This window comes from Melanerpes formicivorus, unplaced genomic scaffold, assembly GCF_026170545.1.
Source record: "Melanerpes formicivorus ecotype bairdi unplaced genomic scaffold, bMelFor1.0.p_v2 SCAF_35, whole genome shotgun sequence".
In the NCBI taxonomy this organism is placed as follows: Eukaryota; Metazoa; Chordata; class Aves; order Piciformes; family Picidae; genus Melanerpes; species Melanerpes formicivorus.
The window spans coordinates 1,754,280-1,772,362 of record NW_027142387.1 but is presented as its reverse complement, the minus strand read 5'-3'; the positions used below and the strand labels follow the sequence as shown (position 1 = coordinate 1,772,362).

General features: G+C 41.9%; 1 protein-coding gene across 4 annotated transcripts in view; it reads right to left on the bottom strand.

The window, feature by feature from the left end:
* Positions 1-18,083, bottom strand: part of GLI3 (GLI family zinc finger 3) — a 214,985-nt gene that overhangs the window by 81,921 nt on the left and 114,981 nt on the right. For all 4 annotated transcript variants that reach the window (XM_068156833.1, XM_068156834.1, XM_068156837.1 and 1 more), the window contains one exon: positions 11,175-11,280. In XM_068156833.1, the coding sequence (XP_068012934.1) occupies positions 11,175-11,280 (106 nt within the window). The remainder of the gene's footprint in view (positions 1-11,174; positions 11,281-18,083) is intronic.

The following is an 18,083-nucleotide window of genomic DNA, read 5'->3' as shown; positions in this document are numbered from 1 at the left end:
GGGTATGACCCACGACAGTAAAATCAAACTCTGAAATCAACTAATATATGAATTTCATAAGATATTCTGTTCTATTAAAAAAATAACAAACTAGTACTTTCAACTCATGGGTTTTCACTCCCATTATTTAATGTTTTTAAAATTGTAGAGAATTAAGCTTTTAGCACTTTTAGTATTTGACTTCTCTATCCTCATTTCATTCATTCACTGATGAGTTTTCTCAGCCCTGCCAGTGGAGAATGCCATGCTCACTATTGTTTCGGCACATTTCAGCTTCTCTTCTTTCCTTAACTCCTTCCTCCCGCTGAGGCAGGCATTCCTTCTGGCAAAGCACCCGCAGAGCCTCTCGCATTACCTCAAATGAACACTTTCCTCAGCGTCTTGTCCCTGATGCTAAGAAACGCTCCTTTCACAAATTCAAAACCAAAGCAAACAACCCCCCACGCTTTCATTTCCAATGCCTACTTTAAGTCATGTCCACAAATCACAAAACTAAGATCTGGGGGAGGAGAGAAAACTTTTCTTCAATCCTAATTTTATATGCTAAAAAAAGGTCTGAACCATTTAAAACAAAAGCCAAGTTGGTGAGAAAAAAAAGACAAATTCAGTGACTGAATACCTCTCCTATTTTACTTGCTACATAAATTTGGTTGTGAAGGGAATATTTGTCTCAAATTCTAACTTTAAAGGACTACAGCCCTGACAAAAATAGTAATGTGAAGGTTCAGCATTAACCACTTTTCTCAAGGAGTGGCTGTATTGGCTTCGCACCTCTGTACTAACACCAGCAGAGAGCCCAAAAGTGATACTCACAAGGATTAGTGACTATTACTCAACAGTGTTATCAGCTAAAGTTTCTCACCTAACACTACTACCTGCTGCAAAAAAAAAAAATTGTACAGATGTACATAAAATTTTGTACAGAAATGTCTGTAATCACACTTCTGCATCAAATACATAGATTATTTTCTGAAGTGTCTCCCCTCCTCAAGTCAAATCTATGACATGGGGAAGAAAAGCCATTTTGAGAGTGCAGCTCAGTGACAGTTCCAGACACACAGTACATACGTGTGCTGTACCAAGGACTGTGAGTCAAGGAGTGACCTTATGAAAACTCAGCTTTCAAGCTTCTTCCATTCTCTGAGCACCACCACAAACAGCAGATGACCCACAGATCAGCACTGACCTCCATAAGGGCAGAAGGATTCACAAGAACACGAAGCACAATTTACATCAGAGGTGAATGATGCTAAGTTAGGAGGGGGAAAAAAATGTGCTTTAATAGTCACCTATCCAGCATCATAGGTCCAGGTGTGGGAGCTGGCTAGAGTGAAAACAAATCAGAGTGGGAAAAAACTAAGTTTTCATGTTGGACTAAAGTTTTGTTTCAGCCAAGCCAGCTTCTTTCTTCGCTGCTGCAAGCACTGAAAGCCATTGTGGTGCTACATAATCCGCACTGCAAGTTGGCTCTCACAAATGGTGAATATGTAATGGCTGAACACCAGAGTTATCAGAAGAAACAAGAGAGAAAGGCTTCACACTGCTGCTCTTGCTGTATTTGTGTGCAAAACTGCAACTAAAAAAGCTTTTTTAGGGGGTATAGCTGTAACTTCAACCAAACTCAAGAACCACAAATGGTTGGAGACATCACTTCAAATGTGACTGCAGGGAGAAGTATTTGAGAAAAAGCATTAAGTGTAAAGCAAATCAATGTCCTACCTGCACATTTTTTAGAGAGGTAGTAAATTCAGGTTGAAGTCTTTGTAGCAAAAGCACTACCTATATACTGGAAGCAGTATTAGCTCTCTGAACAGAGCAAGTAGCTAGGCATGCAGATACAAAACCCCAGGGGAACAAACTGGCCAGCTTGAAACACACCTGCACCAGGCAGGGCATCTACACTTCTGGTCCCTCAACATCTCTGCAATTCAATATCATCACAAGAGTAGAAGCACAGTTCCCAGGAGAGGTGTCAGGAATGGAAGCCTGAAATCTGAGGAACAGCTATGGTAAGCCAAGACAGAGGCATCTACCCAGCTTTCTTGGTACTGTCTTGATGATGTATGCTGATAGTGATCTTGCAGGTCGAAGCAGAGAACATCTGATTGCCCCTGGTCATTCAGCTGCTGCCCTCCCCACCAAGTCTGTCTACAATGTTGTTAAATGCAGCTATTTGCGTTGGTGGCCTCTATAAACTGGAGGAGACGATCAATCTTTTCTTCCACAGGCCAGTGGAAAAGGCATGATAAATCTAGGCTGAATTTCAACAGGAGATACAGGACTGAAAGATGTGTATCTTTAAAGAGATAGCCACTTAAATCTGATATGTTTAGAAACTCTCCCTCATACAAAATACTCCCTAATTTTCTGTTGATCCTTAACACCAACAGTCACAGCACCTCATAAATAATGCTTTCAAGAAGATGATATATGAGTTTGTTTCTTCAGAAGCTTTGTATTCCTGGCTCATGAACTTCAGGATGTTTTTCTTCTGTGTCTAACCTCTGTGGGGTCTCCAGAAAATTACCAACACCCCTAAAATGAAGTCATAATGTATCATAGGATCAGACCTACACATTCAGTGCTGCAAGGGACTAAGAAATGTATATTCTTGCTTTGTCACTAATGGCAACTTCACAGGCCCCAGTTTCAATAAAGAACTTCTTCTAAAATGAAGTCCCCAGCCCTTCCTTGGCCATGTAAAGCATCCTGAGAGCAAAGATCAAATAGCATAACATTTTTCTTTAAATCATTTCCTCTATTAATCGATAACAGCAGTCACAAATGTTGGCCCAGCCTACCCTGAGGCACACAGATAAAACACCCATTGAACACATTCCTCTGAGTGGAATTAGGGTCTTGTCCTTTTTTTTTTTTTTTTTCCTTGTCCTGCCATCATATAATAAAGAATATGCAAGACATGGCTTGTTAGTTTCCCACATCCCAGAAACACAACCAACAGCTATTCAAGAGCCTGCTTTCTGTTACAAACATGCAAACAAATATAGACATACACATTTATATAATGTAGTAGGGTGAGTAAAGGGTGACAAAAAGGGAAACAAGGTCTTATTTAACTTCTGGTTTTTTGCTTCCTTTGAAGAAAAAAAAGAAGCTTGAACTAAATTTGGTCCATACTTCAAGATTATAGGACATGATGTCTTTGTTGAGGGAGGAGGGAGTCTAAGCCAGGGAAATACTGCGTAAGAGTATGATGAAGATGCTCTGTGCTCCTCCAGCGCAGATCTACTCATTGCTCGCTTTTCTTCCACTTTATACCTAGCTCTCACTTTAGGGACTTTCAATTCACACCACAGAAATCTCACCCATACACTTAAAATAAAAGAAAGGGGAAAGAAAGAAGGCTAAGACTTAACATTTCAGTTCTCTTTGAAGCAAGATTTAACATGAGTGGAAGAATTGTACTGAAAAAAACAGGAGTCTGTCACAGTCCAGTACCTCACAGGCCACTGCAACAAGTTTGACAGCAGCCTCTATAGAGTTGGCTTGCTTCTGGTTCACTGCACGTGAATACCACAGTCAATATCTGCTCACTCGACTAATACTGCTGACTACAGCACAAAGAACACAGGAATTTTGTCCAAGAAACCACAGGCTCAGAGTCTCTGAATGTGGACTATATTTAGAGCTTGCATTCTTTGCAGCTGATAACAGAATGAGATAATAGAAATTTCAAGCAGCAGAATTCTAGCATTGCAGCTATTCATTGTACTTTTGGTTAAATTCAGGTGAGGAACGATCCACATGTTCTCAATGCTTTTGCCCAGGAGTATTTTTCCTACTTGTTTTGTTCATGTTTTCCTTCTAATTTTTTTTCAAACTCTGTGTAGCTCCTTTCATTAGTTTTAAGTGCAAAGATCTAGAACTACTCAGTCCATGATAAACGCAAGCAGAGATATTCAGGCACGCACACATACACAGAAATATGCACACTTGCAGACACATCTGCACAGCAGGAGTGCCCCAAAAGCTCCAAGTCATGCTTAGTTATTCCTCAGTCTACAGAAAAACACACAACATGGTGTCCCCAGGCAGGACTTCACTGTCCATTCATTTTGCTTCCATCATCTCTTAATTCATGCTGGTTTGAAAGCCTGCCTTAGGGAACCACTTCTCACTGGCAGCTGAGAGTTTGTCTAAGCAGCACCGTTAACTACCCAGATGGGGTAAATCAGCTAAGTGGTAGCGCTGTCCAGTGCCGATAGACAACTTACTGCTGATAAACCTAGGAACTGTTTCTCTCCAGCATCACCTATACAACCTCTTTTGGAATTCCCTTATTGGAACCCTCCAGACAAACCTGTGTCACTACCTCACAGGTGGGGCTCAAGCAATCGATTCCCGTTAGAGCAGCAGAGGAGCATTCCCCAGGACCACTTGAGGGCTTTCCCCTTTGTTTCCTGCCTTTGCATCGCCCCAGGAAGTTGCCCTGGAAGTTGTTGCTGCTACTGAGTGCCCATATTGTGAGGGGTGCTCAGCTGGCCCATGCAAACCTATATTTCTCATTAAGGCTGCAAGTGCTTTTTTCAACATTAAAAAATGAATAGAAGATAGGGGAAAAAGTTACTACCAAAGGATTTTTAACAAAACACACCCTTGTATTTTCTAAGCTTTTCCTTCCACGTTAAAAACCTCACCAATACATTCCTCTTATCTCAATGGCCGTAACTTCCCCAGCCATCCTGAAATCAAGCTGGCTGTGCGAGAAGAACAAAGAGCCTCTGTTAACGCAATATTTATCTGCTGCTATTGTTTCTCCTTTATAAGTCTGTAGTTCCTTGGCATTACAATTAGCTACTCCAGAGAAAATGATTATGTCACAAAGTATTATCCGCCACAGAAACAGATGAATGATGTGAAGCAAATGTAATCTGGTGCGCTTAGAGGCAATTCTGTTGACTTTCATGTAAATGTGCTAGCTAAAAATGGGAATGATTTTTAGCTGTGAATCCTTATTTGATCTAGAATTTATTTGCCAGCAGAAATGAACTTTTAAATACAATATTCTTTCCTCAGTACTGCTTTCTTGTTGGAGGAAGAGAGCAAATATGTGAGTAAAACAGAAGAGCTGATCTGAGCATGCAGAAGCTTCAGACTACAACTTACCTAAGTTCAGTTCCATTGATTCGTTTATGTAAAACAGCTACATTAAAAAATATTTACCTATTTTTAACTACCTTTTTGGTGGTTTTTACCTTTTTGAAGTGTCTCTCAGAAAGAAAAAAGAAAAACAATTAGAGACACATACACTGTCAGGTTTCCCCCCCCCTGCAATTCAATATATGCCACCAATAATTTGCTTTCCAAACATTTCCCAGTTTCAGGCAGTTTTTAAAACCAGTCTGCTTCTGAAGCTATTCTGCAAGCCTGCTTGCACAGGAGAATTTATGATCTGCAAGTCTTCAGGTAAATATTACTAAACAAGTGCCAACAGCTAAACAAAACACTGAATCACTGTTTTAAATGATGCAACCCTACACACCGAGTGAGCTCGCAGCTCTAGTCTAGACTCAGGCTTCCACTTCCCTGCTTTCTAAAAGGCTTGGCACTGAATGAAAATTCTCTGCGCAAGTTTACATGCAGGCATCTGGCCCTGCTCTTTCCCTTCTGTGAATTACCATCGCACCACTGCTCTGCGACCAAGAAGAGCCATGCATGTTGCTTGCAGAGCCTACAACACACATATCCACGGCATAGAGCAAACTCTGAATAACCTTAACCAGTCACCAGATCATGCTGCTCCCTTCTCACAGACTTGCTGTAAAAATCCTCCAGGCTATTAGCAGCTGCTTATTCTCAATGCTGCACTTCACTTCCAGAGGCAGGTTTCTCAGGGTACTGCTTCCAATCTTACACAAGATTTCTCCCTACTTACAGAAAATACTTTCATGGATGATTTTTGAAAGCTCTAACTACAGTCATCCTTTCATATCCCAAGAGCTGCCCAGTCTTTCTTCGATGGCTTCTGGCTAAACCGTAAAACCGGTTCAAAAGTCTTAAAGCAATTAAAGCCAATTCAGAGAGTGATGTTTTTCACACTGGGAGGGGCTCTCCTTCTCACTGTGAAAGGATCAATGAATGCTCTGACAAGATGATAAGATTCCTTGCCAAGTCTCCAGCTTAGGGGAACACCGCGGTAGAGCAGCAGGTAAAAGATTTCAGGGGTTTGAATGTTAAGTTTCTTAAACGATAAATAAAAGCTTAGGAATGAAAGTGAAAAGGGGGCTGGGAAAATGTAAATGTCCTATGAAACACACAGCAAACAGTTTCTTTCATAATGAAGGACGGATACTTTGCAAAGCAAATAGTTTAATCTTCACGCATTTGGACATCCCACATTGTGCTGTGCAGCCCAAAATCAATGGCCAATGAAAGCTGGGCATATGGGCCTGATCCTCCTTTTTGTCCCCACCTTCCCACCTTATGTGAATGGTAACTGCATAAGTAAGATTTGAAATAGTGTATCTAAGAAGCAGACTTCTCTTTTTATCAACTTGAAGCTGGCTGCCAGTGAAGCACATGCTTGCTTTAGCACCAGCGCATTCACAGTCAGAATAGCTGTTCGCAGTACTCATGTCAAGCACATGCATCACTTTGGTGTGTAAGGCTGCCAAACTGAGGAGACAGTGGCCTCAGCAGTGAGGAAAAGCTTGGCGTACCACTGATCCTAGGAAACTACAGGACAGGAACTTTATCTTACAGCTTCCTCCTTGCAAGGGCAGCCTCCTCTGGCTGTAAGCCTATGGATAACATCAATGCACCTGCCATCAGATTTGCCTGCTCATGCTCCTTTACTCACAAACCAGGGCAAAACTAAAATAGGATGGCAGCAGTAAGAGAGATGGGGACAAAATGGATGAATGTTTTGGCAACTTGTAATACCATTAAATAAACTTCAAATGTCTACTAGCCTCCTCCAACATGTGCATTAACTGCTCTGAAATGTACACACCTTCAGTGCAATTCAGTAAAGGTGTGGTAATGAATGAATGACCAAGAATGGTAGCTTCCCAAATTGCTGTAGGCAAATGTGCCAGTAGAAGTTTGCCTCTAAGGAGCTTTTTTTGGTGGCTGAGGGGTGTGTGTGTGTTTGAATAAATAAAAACTCTCACCTTGGCCAAGTCATATTTTACAAGGTGTGGAACTATGAAGTTATTTACACTTGCACTGTTCAGACACTTACTCTTCCTCTGCTCATTGCTGAAAATTCTTTACAATAAAGTCACTGCTAACAAAGACATCTGGCAATTGGAAGAGTTAGCTGACAGTAAGCCTGTGATTTGGTTCTTGAAGAGTAAAGTACCACCACGTTCGAAGTATTTGCTTATGTTCAAATAAACACCCTCATTAGCAGCATGATTTTTAATCACTGCACACCAACTGGAGAAGGCATCACACTTTCCTGGACAGCCTAGCAAATGTCAAGGACCAAAACCATAATTCAGTTTCAGTTTCTGTTTTAGTACCTTGCTTTAGAGATCAAAATTGAAAATCAAGAAAGAGTTAGGGAAAAACAAAGCAAAACAAAAAAAACTCTAAACAAAAAAATATACCAAAAGAAATAATAGCTATTTCTTGCTTGTTTGGTTTGGTTTTGGTGGGGTTTTATTGTTTGTTTTAACCATAGGATATTTAACAAGCAACTTCAGTTGCCAGTTTAATGAAAAGTACCAAAACTGAATTAAAATTTACTGAAGTATTTGTTTAAAAATTAAGATCTATGCGTTGGATTTTGAAAAGGAAAAAAACAAACCAAAACAACCCCAAACAAACAAACAAACCAACCCACCCCAACCAACAACCCACAACAAAAACCAAACAAGAAAAACAAACTCCAGCTCCAATTACATTGTTTGTATGTTGCTGCTAAAGAACAACATTTTCATACATCTTCCCCCAAGTATAAAGTGAAGTTTTACTGTAGAAATTCCAGGATAACTACACAGCTCTAACAAACAGGTTTGGGTAACACAAAATGACATATTTCAGTACATATTCATAAGGGTTGGGGGTTATTATTGGCCTGTAATTGCAGTTGTTCTAACACCTAATAAGCCTTGGCTGGAAAAACAAAGGCAGGTTAATTTGTGATTTCCTCTACTCATTCAGAGGCAAATTAAGTGTCAAACAGCTAATACAGAACATATTTCATTTTATGAGATTTTAATTTAATTCTGCACCATATCGTTGATGCCTTAATGTAGGGTGGTTTATCTAAGAGGAAGAGTAATTTATAAACCTCTTTCAATTGAAATCTTTAATGATAGGATACGATAGCATAATTACAGCAACGCCTGCTAGTCCTACTATACATAAGCATCTGTCAGCAATTCCATCATAAACATAAACCCTTATTTTAGGGGTTTGTAACTCAAATTATAAAATTTGGCTCCAGGCTGGAATTTGGGATACAACGGTTCTGCCCATCAGCAATTAAAGCAGAATAATCATAGTTATAAATATATATCCATCTTTGGAGCTGCAAGTATGCAAGAATTCTGTAACACCTTAAAAATGTCTCCTTTTTCCCCAGATTCTTTTACACTTGGTCATTGTTCAAAATTACGTGCACACGTTGTAGGCAGCGTGCAGACAAGGCACTCTACATATTTTCTGCACTTGTGTTACACCTAAACCAATTCCACTAAGGCTTGACAGGTTCTGGAACACATTTCTAGAAGCCTGGATGACTGGAATTATGCCAACTTTTTGACACCCCACCCCCCCTTTTTTTTTTTTAATTTATATTCCACACACATTTGAGAGCATTATGAAGCTGAGGAGAAAACCACTCATACAATGAAGTCATTGATGAAGCTGTGGGTAAACATTTAAATCCTGACTGGTGTTCCTGCCTTTTTCTCTTAGAATTCTCCAATAACTCCTCAGACCCTTTTCTTATCTTGGGGGGGGGGGGGTGTGTGTTAATGGTTGTTAGGACAGCAGGTCAACAATGGCTCAAACAATCCCAAATCTAACACTCCTAAGGAAGACCCACACCAACCTCTGTAGAACTTGCAACAAAACTGCTGGGTGTCTACCTCACACATACATTAAAACACATTCCTGAAAACTGCAAAAGCATGAAAAACCTTAAAATCTACAAAGAAGCTGTGGAGTTTGACTGTTTTTTTTTAAAGTTGCTTAATTGTGTGTTTACATTTAATAACACTGACCATCAGCGGCTCCAAGCGTCCACCAGAGCTCATCATTGCTATGGCCGCACAAACCAAATTAGCAGAAGAACCAACAGAAGTTAATGGGAAAATAAACAGCCATGGTGAAAGAATTTTGAGTTTAAAGCATGGGCAGATATCAGCATGTATTTCTAAAGCACCTGTCTCCTGCATTCATATCACATGGTGATAAGATCTCATCATCTCTAAGAAGCCTCTGCAGGGACTGGTGGAATCACTGCTGCTCCACAGGGTATAGTCAGAAGTGGGGGCTTGCAATAGTGCTGGCATTTATAGCCCTCTAGATTGCTAGCCCCTATTTCCCACTGTCACACAAAGCAGGGAACAGTGGTCTGCCCACCCAAAAGCCCTATCTGCAGGTGCAGGCTGTCACAGTATGGGCTGGGTTCATGGGGCTCTGATTCTGGAGAGGGCTCAGCATATCAAGGGCAGCCAGAATCCACAGTACATGGATCCAGAAGCCTCTAAGAAAGCTCACAGCTGGTACTCTGGCTTTGGCTGAAGGTGTTCTGCCGATGAAGGTTAAAACACTTCTGGGCCTCCCTGCTTCGCCTGCCTGGCACCAAAGACAAAGGCAAATCGCTTACTAGCTGCAGGAGGAGCAGGATTGCCCTTCCATCAGCTCCCAAAAAATACTCAGACAGGATATTCACTGCACTGTAGAATCTAGGGTGACCATACAATGACTGTCTGAGCCTGCCACCTTCAGCTTACAGTGGTTATTTAGCAGCAAGTATCAGAATCTATTTGGGTATATTTGATGATATGGTTGACAGTGTTGTAAGTAGTGATGTGTTAGAGGAACTCTGAGGAATAAATCACAGATTTCTGTATTCTCTCTTTCTATACATACCCACTTTTACTCTAATGCCCAAGAAGACTGCAACACAGATTTATTACTTACCTCCAGGCAAATCTGCTCTGAAATTACAATTCGGTAATAGAAGACTGACCCAAAAAAACTGGTAGTAAAATATTGTGTGTGTACTTGGGCAGGTAGTTAGGACTGTTAATATCAATTAATTCTGCTCACAGAGGAGGACTTGTTTTAAAACAACTTAATTTTTCTTCTGCATATATATGTAATTACACAGCTGTAACTAATAGCCATAGCAAAGCAATCTGCCATCTAAACAACTTGCATTATTCTTCAAAGTATTACTTGTGCTTTTCTTGTTGTATTTTCTCAGTATATGAGAGGAGATTAGTAGATATGATTAAATGTATATATCAAGCCTTTTAGCAAAGTACCAAGCCCTGCTTCTCAGCTCCATTTTTAATGCCATATAACAGTTTTCTGGACACAACTGGTTTTATTCTGCAAAGCTGATATCTGTCTCCCCATATAGAGTAAGATAATATTTATTTCTACAGGATTTCACCACTACCAGCCTTTTCTAATGCACGTTATCACTGGTATTCATTTCTTTTATCTTTGTGTAAACCATGTGCTCTATCACATTTGCCATTTTGTTTGGGTGACATTCCCATCAATCAACCGATTGCCTGTGCGTGCACACAACAGGGACTACAAAAATTTACTAAAAATTTCATTATGCTTCATAGCAGTCACTGGAAAAAACACAACACAAACAAGCAACGCTGGCATGAGAGGAAATTCTAGCTATGAAGAATCCCAAGCCTGATACACACCAAATACATGTTTTGTCTGGTTGCATTTTACAGGGTTCAGCACTTTCTGACCTTGGAACAACAGCACCCAGAACGAATGCCAGCAAAGCATATAGTTAACACTTGCCAGCCACTTATTGTAACCAGAATTCCTCAGGCAGCCGCCTGGATTTTGCTCCATGAACAGATAACCTCAACACTTCCCAAAAGTAAATAGTGGTCTCCAGCAAGGCTGGCAGAGTGCACGGGTTTAAGCACTGCAAAGGTTCCTGTACCTGCCTGTTCTTCAGGCAGCTGAAGAAAGGGGAAACATTCAATACTCACACATGCAGAGGAGGAATGGGAGATGGTTCATAATGGTAGCGTCCCTCATGATGTCTCGCATCAATTGGTACAGGAGGGTGGAATGCTGGGAAGAGGTGAGGCGGATCTGAAAAAAAACAAGCGAGGTTCCTGCATCTGAGTGTCTCCAACAACTCTTTAAAAACAACATTCATAGAGATGGAACAGTAATTGAAAAGCATGTGTCAGCAGTGCTATCACTTGGGTTGCATTCCCCTTCCCAGCTGCAATCAGTCAGGTCTGAGAGGAGAGTTTGGCCCACAGTATTTGCATAAATATGCATTCACTAATTTCAACATTACCTTTTTAAAGCCGAAATGGAAAGGGACGTACAGAAGTCTTTAATAAACAATTATGTGCCTATATATGAAGTGTCATATCAAAAGGACCATCAAGCTTCTCATAAGCATTCACGATTTATTTATTTTTTATTAAAACAAGGTGGGGGGGAAATCATCCCAGGACAAAAAGCTTAAGTAGAGAAAACAATGAAGTCTATCCTCAGAGATGTACACACAGACCTCTAACAGAAAGCATAACTGAGCTGCGAAATGACTATCTGGAGTACACCAGACAAGGGAGTGAAAAGGGAACTGCAGTAAGGGGAAAGGCAGTAGTGGAAATGCTTAGCTGGGTCACACCGATGGCTACATCTGGAGGAATGTGCCTGAGGACAGAGGGACTCATTTCAGACACTGGTTCTGAAAGGAAGAGGGTGCCTTGGCCTCAGTGCTGGAGACCCACGGACCCATAAGCTCCTCTGCATCAGCCCCTCAAATGCTTCTGCAGGGCTAAGGGATTTTGCAGCTGTCAGAGCTCCCATTCTCTGCTGTTCTCAGACAGCTCCAGAGGGCCTCTTCGAGGAGGATGACAAAGAGATGGACTGCCCAGAAGAGCCAAGTCCAAGCCTGCCTGAAGCTCCCCACTGCTTTGGCAGAGGACTGCCTCCCAGCTTTGAAGGACACAACACACACAGACCACAGATCCCCACACCAGCCCACCAATGGACTTGTGTGCCCAAGGAGGAGATTGCCCACTCTGCGCCCACTGCTACCTCCCAAATGCTCAAAATCTAAAGGAGATGCTGAGCATCTCCAGTGCCATGCGACAAACTGACCCTATCCAATCATTACCCAACAGGCGCTTTGGATGAAGTCATGTGTTTATCTAACACCAGAAGCTGAGAAGTACAGACATTAGATCATGTCATTTACTAAAATGCTTCTAGAAAGAAAGAAAACTTTAATTATGAACTGGCACTATAACTAAGCCTATTGGTTTTGCCTGCTGACTCCTGAAAGTATCTTCTCTTTGTATTTCCTGCCTTTCCCATTCAGGAAACACAATCCTTCTCTTAGATTATGTCATTTGTGAAAGCAGCTCCTTCATGCCAACCAGAGATGGTTAGAAAAATTAACAAACAAAACCAACCAACCAAAACGAACAAAGAAAAAAAGATTTTTTTTTTTCCTCCCCTTGGTGTTGGTCCAAAGTTTGGTTAGTTTATCAGTTATGTTTTGAAGCAGGAGAAAGAACCAGAGGAACAAACTTCATAGTCCTGAGGGAATAAACAGAGGGGACAAAGGGGAAATTGCCTAAATTCTGAGGAAATATCCCCAGTTGTCAGGAAAATCTGGAAACATCTGACACAGTCAGTCCACTTTCATGGTTTGATTTTGTGACACATCACTAGCATGTGATCAGCCACAGCACATTTCTCCCATTTACTGACTCAAGGCTCAGGCACTGTAAATGAAAAATAATTGTGGCTTACTACTGGGAGCTCAAACACATGGTTGCTTTCTGCAGCACCTACTGGAGCTTGGCAGGCAATCTGTTACAATCTTCACTCCCCATGCTGAGCACGCCTGGGCTTCAGCAGGAGTAAAGGTGGGTCACAGATGACCAGGCACCCCTGTGAACACACTGTCACCATTTGACTAGATGATGCTTGCTGCCACCTCCTAAAACAAATTCCTCACCAGCCATCACAGTGGAGAAAGGAAAAAGGGGCATAGGAAGTATGTTTTAGCACATCTCCCTGCTTGCTTGGTTCCCTACTTTGCTGGTGTTCGACTGCAGTATCATAAGCAGAAAGGAGAGGGTTTTAAAAAAAATAAATATGTATGGTATTCTACCACAGAAACTCTGCCACCATGGTTTCAAAGAGGGAAGTCACTCACACCCTCATAGATGCACAGAGAAGTCCTTCTCAGACTTCCTGCTCTTGGGAGCACAGGTGAGACCACAGAGACTTTGTCACCTTTGTTTATGTCAGACAGAAAGGATTCCATCTGGCCAGGGCAAGCAAGCCCAGTAAGGATGCTGAGTCTTCTCCCCATCCCATCCTCAGCCAGCCTGAGCAGTGGGACTCCACTGAACCCTCCTGAATGCAATCATCTAGCCTCCTTCACCTGGGAAATTGAAAATTACTATGGAATGACTCCAAAAGAGTATTGCCCTGTGTGAAACCTGTTCAGCAGAAAGCACCAACAAGCTGACTTAATACATGGGATGTAAATCTCCAAGAACACCTTTCTGAGTCCTCTCACATTAAGCTCCTTTGTATACCTTGGTTGCATCTTGTCTGCAGTTTCCATTGGGGCAGCAGCTGTATTCCATCACGGTACAGGGAGCTGTCCCCTCTTAGCCCTGCGCCAACCAGAGCAGAGCTGCATATCAAACCCCAACCTAATTATCCATCTCACAGTTTATTATTTACACATGAGCAATACAGCTGGTGAACATCATAACTCAAATGTATGTGTAATAAGTCACTGTACTGCAGCCATCTCCTGTTGCAACCCTTAAGAAAAACCACATGATGACTTTTCCAAAGTCAGGCTAAAATTGCTGAAGCAGAATAAAGTGCCACTAAACCTGGCTACCTCCTATTTATCATATAATTTCCTGACTGATGGTTCCACAAACCAGCTGCTAAGTGCTGTGTACTCTACTGTCAGCACACTAACATGCTAAAAGGGAGACAGGGAGAATAATGTATAGAACTAGCAGAGTCAATTTTACAGAAGGAATTCACATTCTGCCCTTTTTGGGTCAGCCCTTGGCACAGAAGTGAGCAGTAAATTCTACATGCTTGGAGGTCCAAAACCACTATGCTTTGAAGAGCATTGAATATTTATAGGGAAAGACTCTTAGATCAAACAGAGACCTGCCAAAGCACCCATCATCCAGGGCTTCTCTTGGAACCCACATGAAACTCCATAAAAAAGAAATGGATTGACATGCATTTATATGGAAATACAGAGTGAGAAGTTTGCAAAGCAGTAACTCAGGCTTTCACATTGCTTTTTCATATCCCACCCAGTAACTATTTCATTAAAGGCACCATGAGAGTATTATAGGCACATGCTGCCACCATCATTTATGCTATAGCTGAGTAAAGAACAAGTGAGGCTACTCACAGGGTAGGATTGAATCTGGGCCAGCCTGACTTCTGCCTGTCTGTGAGATGCTCTACCTCTAGAAAACCTAGGAGAAACTTAGCATACAAGACAGGTTTCCCGCTCTGACTATAATGGTGTTTGCATGTTCCTCATTTGAAGTGAGGAACAAAACTCTAACCCTTAGCAAAGAGAAAATCCTCTCATCAAAACCAACTGACAAAATGTAACTTCCTAGTCTGCTAGGGAAATTATTTATTAAACACTTGCAACTTCTTAAAAATGCTGGCTGAGATGCAAACTACCATAGCAAATGCCAGGCAGTTTTCTTAATAGTCATCCAAAGGCAACTGAATTCCTGGCCCAATCCTTCAAGGACCTCCTTGCAGAGACTCCCTGACATAAGCCAACAGTAAAGTAGTCAAAGCAGAAAGATGCTGCCTGTGTATTTGGAGCCCTCGGCTCCAATTCAGCAGAAGGATCTGATTCTGTGCTTGAATTTCACCATTTTCAAGAACTTGTGGGGACATGCCAAGGCACTGAAAACTCTTAAACACATTCCCCACACCCTGCTGGATTTGGTAGTTGCTGCCTTCTGAATTCTCTGCTGCCTGCTACTGTTAAGCTTCCTTTGGATGCTCTCCTGTCTCTGGCATAGCTAACAGGGTCTCCCCAAAAAAAAACCCCAAAGCCCCAAGAGACACAACTGCTTGCAGCAATGCTACAAACTCATTAATTTGAGCACAGGGAGATTTTTCTGGAAAATACATCAATATATACTTTCTGTTGTGTGGCCTTCTTCAATTGAACAGGTTCATCTCTCTCAAATTACAATCATTCCTGTAGGAAAAAAAAAAAAAAAAAGAGACCCCACATTTGGTTTCTGGGAGTTGGAAAGCTAAGGCTCTGCTGCAGGATGGAGGGAAAGAAACTGGGAGAAAGGACAGGTATTGTTGTTGCTGAGCGGAAAACGTGAACTGAAGTTTGATGAGATGCAGCAGGCAGCAGCAATTGCCTGCAAGCCTTGGTGGAAAGGTAGACAACACCTGCTGGCTGAAAGATGCTGTGTAACATCTTGAGACAACAGCAGACATTAGGCTGCTCCCAAGCTCATAAAGTTAAAGACAACTCAGGGGATAGGGAAGACCTTATCACCAAGTTCCAGTATTTAAAGGGTGGTGACAAAGAAGATGGAGACTCCCTTTTAACAAGGAGTCACATGAAAAAGAAAGGGTAATGGGTACAAGTTACTTCTGGAGTCCCCAATCCTGGACACATTTAGAATTCTTTTCAACAAGGTACTGGGGCCATCTTGTCTAGACAGTGCTTTTGCCAAGAAAAGACCAGATGATCCTTGAGCTCTCTTCCAACCTGGTATTCTACAACTCTGTGGCAAGTTTTCCACAGACCCTGCAGTCTCTCACACAAGCTTTACTTGGTTTAAGGAGATCACTACATTTGGAAAGTTCAGCTGTGGTGGTGAGGCTAGCAAAGCACTCTGTCCTCAGCTAACCGACTTGCTCAAGCACCCTGTGATTCCTGCCAAACCCTTGAGGAAGACGGCTGTAGAAATGACAGGCTGCATTTTTCAGCACATCAAGAAAATATTTGCTACTGGAGAACACGCCTGCATCAGCTTGAACGCAGCCGGTGTGGCCCCCACGCCTGCACCTGCGTTGTGAGATCAGGGCCAAACAAACACAGCACTCCAGCCCAACACAGGAAGCCCTCATTGTGTTTCAGCAGGTTTGTCCTCAGAACCACCAGCTCACCAAATTAAAAGCCAGAACTGAGCCAGGTGCTGAATGCTATCTTGGATGTGAACTCCTTTGAGGCGACACCTCCTTCTCATTTAAATTCCCTATGGTTCCTGCTGCTGAACTGGGTGGTACTAGGCTTTCACACACGATGTAACAGAAACACTATCAGGCAGAGCACTGCCTCCCTGCTAATGTCTTTTCAATATGCACAACAGTTTTGAAGAGTTTGCCAGCAAATTTCTACACTTCCTTTGGTTCATAAGCTGATCACCAGATGGGAATTTTCTAATATTTAGGTTTGCTGAGTCCCTAAGGGCATCCTTGTTTCTCCATGTACAATCTCATCGACTGATCTGAACTTAATGGTGTTGCCAGCTTTCACAGCAAGAATTAGTTTGTTTAGTTTTTACCAAGGAAAGATCTTATTTTGAATTTCTGTTTAATCATATCTTGCATTAGGGCTCAGTAAGAGCACATATTGTCTTATGGGGGTGGGGTTAGTTCCCTTTTAAGAAGGGGTGAGTTATGTTCTCTATATACGCTTACACAGAGGCTTTCATCAGGAAGAAAAATGACTGAGCCACAGCCACACATTAATGCATGCACTCAACTTCATGCACTTTGAAGAATCTCCTCCTGGTGACTGGGGCTGCTGCTCCAGCATGACTGGTTGCCATCTGAAGCACTGCTTATTTGCAGGCTGATCCACAGATGGGCTACAGCCAGTTATCTCAGGAGGCTTTCCAGTGTGCATGTGCACACACATGCACGCTTCTGATGTGCCAACCATCGTGTTGACACAGACGCTGCAATGCACTATTTGGCTTCACAGAGAAAGAGAATTTAAGTTGGAAAAAGAAAAAAACAAACACATGGCAAAACTGAAAAAAACCCAAACAAACAACTCAATTGACAAACATGGATAAAGATGAGAAATGGACAAGGGGGGAGTAAGAAAAAGAATTCTAATTGGTAAGCCCTCCCCATTTCAGATACATGCAATGTTAGCTATGATAATATACAGTAGAGGTAATGCTTTCAGAGAAAAACCACAATTTTCAATCAGCTCACATTCCTTCCATGTGTCTGTGTGTATTCATGGTGATCAGACTTCCCCCACCCCGCTCTCTGCTTGTGCTTGCACAGCCTGCACACTGATCTTAAAAATAAACCACAGGAGTTCCAGGCCAAACCTCACAAACTAGAGTCCAGCTTCAGCTCTGTGGCTCTTGTTAGGGCTGAAAATTAATTTCTACCTGTCCAAACCCCAGGGCATCTTAGATCCCTGCCATCCATTTTACCACTTTTTCATTTGTAAACTTAAAACACCTTGTGGGAACATGTTTTATTGTTTTTAGTAGTTCCACAGCAACCACCATGCCAAACACATGAAGGAGGAGCAGTTATCAGTGTGCTGGAAGAAAAGTGGCTGGAAATGATTTCATCAGCTGGCACTGAGAAGTCTTTAATATGCCAAATTTGCTGCAGGTATTGGCTAAATAACTGATGGATTGATTTCAGTTTGAACACTTTATTATTCCTTCCAGTCACTGCAACTCTGCTGTCTGAGGAGCAAGACTGCCTTCTGGAATACTAACTAGACTTCCTCAAGTCCATTCAACTGACTCCAGTGCTCCCTGCCATTTGCCTATCCAAAAAAGAAAAAGAAAGTAGTAAGAGGCAGACTTGCAGGGTAATAAATATAATATAACATAACATGCTTGGAC